Below are 10,629 nucleotides of genomic sequence, written 5' to 3' on the forward strand. Positions count from 1 at the left end.
CGCTCCCTGTGGTTGGCCAGAGGCGTTCCTGGCGCCTTCTTTTCACGAGTAAAATCCGCCACCTTTGTCTCTGAGCGCCCGCGTCAGGCCCCTCCCACCGCTGTCGAGCCCTCCAGAAGCCTCAGCCATCTAAATTTCCCTCTCATCGCCACCGCGTACGTGCCGCTGGCGCTCCAGCGGGACGCCACCATCATTCTGCCGATTGAAGGTCAGAACCAGCCGGGGGGGAGAGCCGGCCCGAAACGTTGGGCCTCCGTCAGGAAATGGAGGATTGGACCTTCAGTGGGGCGCAGAAGCAGCAGCCATGAAGGGGCGGAGCCACAAACATCTGCTGGTTTCATTCCATCCCTGAACGGTTCGGGAAGTTTTCACTGTTGTGTGTTTCACAGTCTGGAGGCCACAGAGGAGAAGTTCCGGAACAGAGAGAGCCGCCACGAGGACCTGCAGGTCATCGCCGAGCTGAAGGACATGGTGTCCGAGAGAGAAACTCTGGTCAAGAAGCTGGTGGTAGGTGGAGCTCCTCGGCTCAGTGGCCCGTAGCTCCTCACCTGTGGGGACCCTCAGGGTCCAGAGTCCGAGCCGCCGCAGCATTAGCAGCACCAGTGTGATGCTAATGTGGGAGCTAGTTTAGCTGTGGAGGCTGCAGATGCACCGGTGCTGCATCGCCGCCTCAGCAGGAGGGCGCAGCAGCCTGGAGGCTCTCACACTGAGTGGTGTTCCTCAAGGCTCACTCTCAGGACCTCATGACACCACCACACACAAGTTTTGTTCCTGATCCAGAGACCAGAATCATGAGGGGAAATAACCGGTTTTCTCCTCCAGGATGACAAGAAGTTCTACCAACTAGAGCTGGTCAACAGAGAGAGCAACTTCAACAAGGTGTTCAACGCCAGCCCCAACGTTGGAGTGATTAACCCCCTCATCAAGGTAGCACACACACTCACACTCACACTCACACACAAACACACACACACTCACACATACACAATTTCCACTTTATCACTATTGTGTCACAACTGAGCAATGATTGATTAACATTTCTGTCACTGGACCACAACATGTGACCACAACATGTTCACACAACATGTGACCCCAACATGTGACTACAACATGTGACCACAACATGTGACCACAACATGCGACCACAACATGTGACCACAACATGCGACCACAACATGCGACCACAACATGTGACTACAACATGTGACCACAACATGTGACCACAACATGTGACTACAACATGTGACCACAACATGCGACCACAACATGTGACCACAACATATGACCACAACATGTGACCACAACATATGACCACAACATGCGACCACAACATGCGACCACAACATGTGACCACAACATGTGACCACAAGTTCACACGACATGTGACCACAACATGTGACCACAACATGTGACCACAACATGTTCTACACGTGTGTTGTGCTGTTTGCTCTTACGTGTAATATCTGTGTGAGTTTGTCTTGTTGCTTTGATCTTCACTAAATCCCGTCTCTGGTGTTATTCCTGTATTTCCGTTCCTTCTGCACATCTGCACATTTGTGTGTGTTACATGTTTTTGTGCGTGTGTGTTACGTGTGTGCGTGTGTGTTACATGTGTGTTACGTGTGTGCGTGTGTGTTACGTGTGTGTGTCCAGGTATATCGTGAGTTTTCCTCCTGATTGATTGGTTTTCCAGCTTTCCTTTTCCCTTGTTTTGCTTTCCAAGCCATTTGTTCCTGGGAGGTTTTCTGCTTGGCTGCTCCTCCTCATCTCGGACTTTGGTTCTGCTCCGGCTCAGAACCCATCGATCCCAGTCCATCCATCAGCTCTGAGGAACATTTAGATCCAGTCTCTCCCTCCACTCTCATGTTCCATTTTCTCTCCACCTCTGCTTGTTTTGCTTTAGCTTCCCTTTTTGACCCCGTGCACCTCCTTTTCTTTTTGTTCTCTACGTAGCAAAAGAGAAAGAATGAGAAAACCTGCAGCAGCAGATTCAGCAGCTCTCCTATTGTCAGGGCTGTGGAGGCCACAGGTGTAGGCATGGGGGTGGCAGGCTCGGGGAGTGGGCAACCCCCACAACCACCACCCCTGCCCCCGGCCCAGCCCAGCCGCCTAGAGCCCATCCCCAACTCCCCCCTCCACCACCTTGAACTCAACTCCAACAAACCTCTTCCCCTGCCGACCCCTCCCACCGAACCCAAGAAATTCCTGAGGTGAGACCTTTTCAGAGCAGACGGCAACAAGCGGTGAACCGTTGCACCAGTCCGCCGGGCGGTCCAGTCATGGAGCTGCTACTGGTCCGACTCCTACAGTCAGACCTTCAGCACACGTTCCGACTCTATTTGGACAGATGTTTTTAGCCAGGCATTAACTGGGGTTCTTACACTCGCATCACTTCCTGCACAGCCTGATAAACTTTAGCTAGCACAAAGTACAAACGGTTCTGGAGAATATTGTGCTAGTTTTTTAGCGGCTAAGCTCCAGCTCCTCGACTCTCAGCAGATCTCAGAAGTGCTTAATTGTGCTGTGTTCCACCGATAAGCCCGTCTACGCTCTAATTACCTCGTGTCTGCTTCTAATCATGAGGTTTTGTTCTCACATTCATTTTGACAGCAAATTGAGGGTCACATTGAAAGTCAAATCATGCTAACTAGGTCTGAAACAGCCACTAGCAGCTAACAATGGCTACACCTGACGTGCTTTCTGTCCTTAAAAACTATTTATGAAATCGACAAATATAACTCAGGTAAACAGTCCTGTGAACATCTGTATCCTGATTAACAGCTGCTAAATAGGAGCTAGCCTAGCGAGTTAAATTTAGGTGTATGGATGACTGTTATTTTCAAACAATCTAAAAAGGTTTACGATGGTTTCCTATCTCGTATAAGCTAAAGAATGAAGCTAAAGACAAACACTCTCCATTGATCCCTGCTGGAGTATATCTGTCTCCACATTATAACACAACCAACACATTTCCACAGCTGGAGCAACTGAGTAAGACTAGCTAACAGTAGCGCTAAAGGTAGTACGGAGATTAATGTAGAGCTCAATTAAATTTTCAGGAAGAATGTGATTTTTATTTGACGTAACTTGAAGAAAGGAACGTTCCAACCCTGAACATCCACATGAGTCTCATGAAGCTTCAAAGAATGGCCTTGGAATGCAAAAGGAGCATGTTTTTAGTTGTTTTCATTTATTTCGTTACGTTTTCTCCTTTTTCCGTGTGTCCAGCAGTCTAAGTGTTTGCATGGCTGGTTTTCCCACGTCACGTGTTTTGTGGTTAAATGTCCTCCTTGTTTCACTTTATGAGTCTTCATTCCCGTCTGAAGTTGGGCATGTCACACACGCTGAAACGGGCCACTCAGACTCCGGTGTGGGTCCATTTCTAAACGGTCGGTCTTTGCCGTCATGACCGTCCCCTCTGTGTGTGCTGGTGTGTGACAATCTTTGCTCCTCAGCTCTACGGTCCCATGATGTTCTGTTTCCTGATGGTGTCTGAGATTGGCTGCGGTGTGAGTATGTGTGTGTGTGTGTGTGTGTGTGAGGGGGCTAACCACGATAGATGATGCAGCACGCCTGTCACGTGACGCCACGCGGGTGTTTGGCATGCAAAGACGTGTGTTTCCAGGGTGCGAGCATTCAGGATCGGAGCATGTGCGAGCGTGCACAGAGGAGCATGTCGTTAGCCATCCTGCTGCATGCCGCGACGCTATGTTTTTAACAAATCAGATGTGGTGGCTGCTTTGCAACAGCTTCGAACACACTCGTTTTGTGGGATCCATCTCCTGCCAGGGACACACGCTGACACACAGATGTCACGTCAGATGTTTGGTGCACGTTCTTCGGTCAGCATTCTGCTCCGCCACCGGCTGAAAGTGACCCTTTAACTGAAATGGTCGCCGCAGCGTTTAGTCTCAATATGGACGGATTCATATCATAGATTTACTCTAAAGAAAAGAGCTCTGTGTGGAGCTCTCGCACATCACATGATGGACAGCAGCTCTTTCTGATGGACAGAGCTCCAGGAAGGTCCAAGTCTGAGGGGCATCAGCATTTAAGGTGGAGCTACAGGACGCTCATTTAGCTACAATAAACCAGCTGTGAGTGTGTGTGTGTGTGTGTGTGAGAGAGTGTGTGTGTGTGAGGGAGTGTGTGTGTGTGAGAGGGTGTGTGTGTGTGTGAGTGAGCGAGTGTGTGTGTGTGAGAGAGAGTGTGTGTGTGAGCAAGTGTGTGTGTGAGTGTGTGAGCGAGTGTGTGTGTGAGAGCAAGTGTGTGTGTGAGTGTGTGAACGAGTGTGTGTGTGAGAGAGTGTGTGTGTTCTTGTCCTTGCTACATAATGATCCTGCTAGCAAGGCGAGGACATTTTGGCTGGTCCTCACAACCTCAGGGGACCGTGAGCAGGTTCAGACCTGGGTGGTGTTCAGGGCCAGGTTAGCTGGGACGCTAACACGCTGCGTCGTGCGTTACACTTGTTAACGTCCGAGTCGTGTTGTTGCAGGATAAACATGTTTGTTGTCTTAAACTGTGCGTGCTGCATTTCCATCCCGAGGCCTCCGGGTCCACGACCCCCCCCCCCCCCCCCCCCTCGATGTCATCAAGGGGGGGGGTTATGTCACATGATGATCGTCAGCATCAACATTCCTGGTCTGGCGTCACGTTGTTAAGGTGCGAGAGTTTTCAGTCAGGCTGCTCGTACAGCGTCACCAGTAGGGGGCGGTAGCGTTAATCAAGCTGGCTGCTGGCCCTGCTGGTCCTGCTGGTCCTGCTGGCTCTGCTGGTCCTGCTGGCCCTGCTGGCCCTGCTGGCTCTGCCACTAAAGGTCACTTTCTCAGAGACGATGGACGTGTGGACGGAGCCTCCGGCCTTTTTAGCCCCAGCAGCTGATACCATGAGTGCATCATTAACTTTTAGGCAAACTAAACTAAACTATCGCCTTTAATCCGCTTTCAGTGGTCGACTCGATCGTCACGATTGTTTGTGCTGTGCGAAGACAGAGTTTGTGTCTTTCAACATGCAAACACTGAGGCGACAGTTTAAAAGTGTGAATCTGTCCATTTTTGTCCTTTGTGCTTGTGTGTTTGGTGTGTTTTACTGCCCCCTGTGCACAGAAGATGGAACTGCAGCTACATTTCAGCCTTTAGTTCAGGAAAAACCAACATTTATCCACAGAGGAAAAAACAGGCTAATACAAGAATAAATGATAAGATGATGAATGAGCTCCCTCCTTGATTTGATCTTTTTATTTGTTTGCCATTGTGATCTTTGTCCCGAAGCCCTCCTGAGACCAAGGAATCCACCATGGACTCCCCGGACGCCCAGCAGCGCCAGGAGTGGTTCGCTCAGTACTTTTCCTTTTGATTGACCACAGCGCCTGCAGGATTCAGCATGTCAACCAAACCTGAAGTTTGAATCAACAAAAAAAACCAATGGAAAAAAGAAACATTTAAAAAAAGAGGAAAAAAATGTTAAACTCTTTGTTCTCTATCGTCATTGATTTGTGGATCAGCACACTTTTAGGTCCAGTCAACCAGAAGTTCATTTTCTGTTTTGAGGATGAATTCTCACTGTTTTTGTCCATAAACCAAGTGGAATGCCGTGATGTCACTGATTTCAAATGTAAAAGATCTGTCGGGTATCCACTTCCTGTGGTTGACTGGGCTGAAACTGTGTTGATCCCAGAATCCCGTCAGCTGTCATCAGTCCGTTCTGATCCGGTTTGATGGATTAACTCTGATTGTTTCACTGTGGACGAGTTTGTCTCCTAGTACAGTGACAATGATCATCAGTCTGTTCGATGTTTCTTTGAGATCTTTCTCAGTTTATGTTGCAGTTTCTCAGAACTAGAAGAGCCGAGTGGTGCGTCATCATGCTGCAACTTGTTGGATACAGTAAGAAATAGATCCAGTATATATATCAAAACTACTGCTAGGTTATTGTGCATACAGCATCTTAGACTCAGAGCGCTGATCTAAGACCAGTGTGCTTCCCCGTTTATCCGTGGAGCTGATCCTAGACCAGTTGGACCTCTCTGACATGATCCGTGAATTCAGGCTGTGGTTTTAGAGCGGCACCATCGTGGCAAGTTTGTTCAAGCTGATTTTGGTAGAAAACTTGTTCGTTAGGGTTGTCTGTCTCGACACAGATATAATGATGTCTCACCAAATTTTAAAACAAAAATAGCATATTTTATATTTATATTATACTGTGTATGCTTAATAAATAATTATTGTGACATTTACTTGTGTCTGTCATTTATTTCTTTATATCACAACAGCATGAGCAAGACGCTCCATATTATTAGCTAAATTAATTAAGGCATCTGGAACTTTTAACTATTTGCCCCTTTTTTGAGTGACGCAGCAGATTCTATATTTTTAACTGTTTTTTTTTTGTCTACACAAGAAACAGCGTTCGTGATCAAAGTCAGAATTTGTCTTTAATTTTGATCAAACCCACATCGGCAAGATACTTCAACGATGATACAAAGACAGTTAGATAAGTTAGTTAAACTTTATTTAACTTTATTATTATTAATTAACTTTATTATTATTTATTTATTTAACTTATACAGTGATCCCTCGCTATATCGCGTTTCATCTTTCACGGCTTCGCTGCTTCACGGATTTTTTTTGTGAGTCATTCATTGCAGTTCTCAAATATAATCGAAGGTGGCATATCCGTTTATAAAAATCTTCCTGCTCAGAAAAAGAAAGAGCGCCAACAACTGCCCATAACAATGTTCTTCTCTCGGAGAAAGACTCCTGCGCCTTCAGTAGAAACAGACGCTCCAGCGGAGCGGAGTCAGGACGCAGAGGCACAGCTGGGACTGGGAAATACGCCAGTGACAATGTTTCCAACCTTGTATTACTACATTAAAATTATTGTTTTAAACAAATTTTGGGCTTTAAAAACAGGTTTTGATTTTTGGTTTCATTCTATAGTTCAGTATTGCATTGTAAAATAATAAAAAAAAATAAAGCTGACTACTTCACGGATTTCACTTTTCGCGAGGGATCACTGTACTTTAATTTCAGCCTGACGTTCTAAGAGCGGCCGCCAGGGGGCGGCGCCGCCCCGCTGTCGCTCACGTTTCCCAGCGGCGCTGCTGACCCGGAAGATAAACACATCCTGGCTCGTTTCCGGTAAGATGGCTGCTCCGGGAGCCGGGTCTCCGAGCCGGCTGGTCCAGTATGTCGTTGTGCGCACGGACCTGCTCCACCAGCTCTCTTGGCCGCTCGGCGCTGTCATAACTCAGGCCTGCCACGCCGCCACCGCCGCCGTCCACCTCCACTACGGGGACCCGGACACTCAGCGGTACCTGGCGGAGCTCGACTCCATGCACAAGGTGGTTCTGGGGGTAAGCGAACGGGCCGCCAGCACTTCATATGGTAACACGGTACACGTGTTTCATCATTCCTGGTATTCTGCGTCCTACAAATGAATAATTTATAATTGTGATTCTCTCTTTAAGAAGAGGTTGAATTGCGTCACGGGTTGGATGTGATCAACACAATAAGGCCTGAATGTAGATGCTGAGAAACTCAGACAGCGAGTTCTGGATCGCAACTATCTATACGCAACCGTTGTGAAAGATTCTAAAGTATTTTCCCCCTCAATAAAAATGTTACAACTAAATGTAAGTAGAGACAATCAATAGATACAAACTGTTGGGCTCAGGTTCAGAACCTCCGTTTGGACCAACACAGGGCAGTGGAACATCCACACAAGATTACTAAAGAAATTACCAGTAAAGTTTAATCTCCCACCACAGATTAAAGTCTGGAGTCGTTGAGATCAGCTGGTACCAAACGGTTCCGTGTGTTTTTGGACTTTACGTGAGTCTTTAATGTGCACACGGGTGCATATAAATCAGGTTAATGTGGTAGAAGCAGGAGGATTTAAGTGAGTCAGAACATTTCCAGAACCGCAGCTCTTGCGGGGGGTTCTGGTTGGTGGTGGGTCAGGGTCAGCATGAATCCTGCTTTCTTTTCCATCCCGTGGTTCCCTGAGTGTGTGAGCGTCACTGACCTGGAAAAGACGTGGCACCCGATCTCGATCCAGCAGAACATCTGTTCTGGTATTAGAGGTTGTGAGGCCTGAGAACATCAGGGACCCAGAGCTTGGTGAGTGGCTCCAGCAGATCCCAGGAACAGTTCCAGCTCCCGGGCCAGAACTCGAAGGAAGAGCTTTCTCATGTCTCATGGGTGGTGGGAGCTGGGCTGAGAACAGAGGGTTCCTGGTTCCTGGTTCCAGCCCCAGCGTAGACAGTGGTAGTAGGGGGAGGTGCCGGAACACCTTCAGGGCACTGCCCAGGGACCCTCGAGCAAGGTACCGAACCCACAAATGCTCGTACAGAGCGCTGCGATGAGTCCACTCATCCAGGGGGACCGACTGGACCGTCCCCGTGACCCCGGAAGGGATGAGGTGGTGAACCGGAGGAGCCGGGACAGTGATGTGTGACTGCTGTGTGTTCCAGGCCCCGGACGAGGCCGCCCTCTCCAGCCTGTCGGACGCTCTGACGCAGGCCGGCGTGGCCCACAAGCTGTGGATCGAGGAGCCGGAGCACATCCCCACCTGCCTGGCTCTGAAGCCGTGTCCAAAAGATTCTGTCCAGCAGCTGCTGCGCAAGTTTAAACTCTTCAAATGATTCTGGACCCTCAAGACTGAAGGAGACGTCCCAAATGCAGCATTTTTGCTAGCTTGGCCTCCATTTGTGCAGAAATGCAAAGCTAACGGGATCATGCGCTCCAGGGCGGTTTGTGTTCACATGTTAATAAAGTCTCGCGTCTTTTTGAAACAGAGCGACCACATTGTGTCTTATTACATCATCGGCCTCCACCCAAGAAGAAGAGGGTCCCCTGTCCTGCCTTCCTGTGGGATTAATCACATGACCAATCAGCTGATCTCAACCAGCGACAACATTGCAGCATATTATGGGTTGGGTCACATCAATACGATTTTAAAAGAGGGATTTTATTATACATCAAATGACTTGAATGAATGTCAATCATGACCATTTTTTTAATCAGCTCTTGTAATGAATGATTAATGACTCCAGGAGTCACTGGGGAGACCTGCAGCTCTTTATCGTTTAGTAAAAAGCCAGAATCAACGTGATTTCCCTCATATTGTCGATGGCAACACAAACCCTCTATGATTCCCGGAGGCAGGAGTTTCCGCACATGTTGTGTTTTACGCCAGTTACGTAACTTTCATGAACCCCAGATCCGAGTTCGTTCTGTGTTCCACAGGTGAAACGGTGGTTGGGAACTCGCCTGCTGCAGAACGTCGGCTTCAATCGGACACAAATGAAGAAATGTTGCTCAGGAATCACGGTTGATCTTTCGTCTGGAGCGTCCGGCACTCGCCTGTCCTCCGTTTCCCCTTCACGTCTGAGAGAGAAGCTTTTATTTTCATTTTCCCAGTGGGGCTGACATAGCGTTGACCCCGAAAACAGCACAGCCTGAGGAGCACCACAGGCCACACCCCTGGCCCCACCCACCTGAGGCTATACCCCTGACCCTAAGCACCTGATTGGCCCCACCCACCTGACTGGCCCCACCCACCTGACTGGCCCCACCCACCTGACTGGCCCCACCCTGACACCTGCTATAGACTAACCCACTTCTATCATACCTGTGTTTAGCTGCTCCTGCTAAACTTGTTCTCCACCGTTTCCCCCTGGAGTCGTGTTTAGAATAACTGGCAACACTTCAGCTGGAGATGTTTGGATTTCACCTCGTCCCAACACGATAACTCCCTCGACCTTGAGGTTTCACCTCGCCTGCAGACTAAGCGACTCCCTTAGTGAGGCGCTGCGTTAGGTCCCAAATCTATTAATATATATGTTATACGCTCCCTCGAGAACTGCTCTGCCTCACTCTCCCTTCATCCTGCACTTCACAGGTTTCATAGGATCCATTTGGTGGAACAATTCTCAGTTTGATCCTCATTGTTGTCTGAAACACTCATGCATTTAGCATCCAACCCCAGTCAATGCTGCTGAAGAAAACCTGTTGAAGATGGTCAATGTTTAATTTCAAGTCATTTTAAGGGATGCGCAGATGTGACGTCCAGTTTAAATTGAATATGTTCTAATCTCTCAACCTTCATTGTCTTTGGCACTAGAAGAACTGCCTCATTTACTTCAAGCTCTTTGTTAAATTATGCAGAAAATCCCAAACGCTCAACATGAAAAAATGCTGCTGAACACAGAGACACAAGGAAAAAGCTTCCCTGCTCCCGTCAGAACAGCAAATACGTGAGGCTACGAGCCGCCTGTTCCAGCCTCCATTTCAGAAGGTTCCTCTGAAACAGGAAGGGGGCAGCTGGAGACGCGGTCCTCATAAAAGAGCCCCAGGCGACACCTTCCTCCCGTTCACAGGCCTTTACCTTTCAGCCCTTCTGATTTAGAGTTAAGTGCCTTTTAATGTTTCTGGTCTGTCATTTGCTGGCAGGCCGGCGCTCCACAGCTCAACTATCCCGGCCGTGTCATGGAAGCACCAGGAAGCCCACGCCGATCGCCCCGTAGGAACCTCGTTGTGGGCAACTTGCATATTTTTGAACAGGCCTGTCCTCCTTCACAGGAATGTTTTTAAAACGCGTCTGCACCACATCTGCTGCTCATCTCCA

At 48.5% G+C, this 10,629-nt stretch overlaps 2 protein-coding genes across 2 annotated transcripts in view; both read left to right on the top strand.

Moving 5' to 3' along the window:
* fam184ab (family with sequence similarity 184 member Ab) overlaps window positions 1-6,235 on the top strand; it is a 59,599-nt gene extending 53,364 nt beyond the window's left edge. The window contains 4 exon segments of the mRNA XM_057017235.1: window positions 390-507; window positions 823-927; window positions 1,954-2,210; window positions 5,271-6,235. Coding sequence (XP_056873215.1) covers window positions 390-507; window positions 823-927; window positions 1,954-2,210; window positions 5,271-5,355 — 565 coding nt within the window. The 3' untranslated portion in view covers window positions 5,356-6,235.
* An 872-nt stretch (window positions 6,236-7,107) lies between these two features.
* On the top strand, window positions 7,108-8,798 carry ptrhd1 (peptidyl-tRNA hydrolase domain containing 1). Its single transcript, XM_057017390.1, has 2 exons — window positions 7,108-7,354; window positions 8,474-8,798. Exons 1-2 carry the CDS (start codon window positions 7,145-7,147, stop codon window positions 8,642-8,644), a joined length of 381 nt encoding a protein of 126 aa, XP_056873370.1. The 5' UTR covers window positions 7,108-7,144; the 3' UTR covers window positions 8,645-8,798.
* Window positions 8,799-10,629: the final 1,831 nt, after the last annotated feature.

The sequence above is a fragment of the Takifugu flavidus genome, chromosome 19 (genome assembly GCF_003711565.1).
Source record: "Takifugu flavidus isolate HTHZ2018 chromosome 19, ASM371156v2, whole genome shotgun sequence".
NCBI classification, from domain to species: domain Eukaryota; kingdom Metazoa; phylum Chordata; class Actinopteri; order Tetraodontiformes; family Tetraodontidae; genus Takifugu; species Takifugu flavidus.

Bases quoted from the DNA above. Each gene is read 5' to 3' on its own strand.
- ptrhd1 (XM_057017390.1), top strand. From the start codon at position 7,145: ATGGCTGCTCCGGGAGCCGGGTCTCCGAGCCGGCTGGTCCAGTATGTC. The intron at 7,355-8,473 runs GTAAGCGAACGG...TGTGTGTTCCAG, and splicing joins TGCACAAGGTGGTTCTGGGG to GCCCCGGACGAGGCCGCCCT.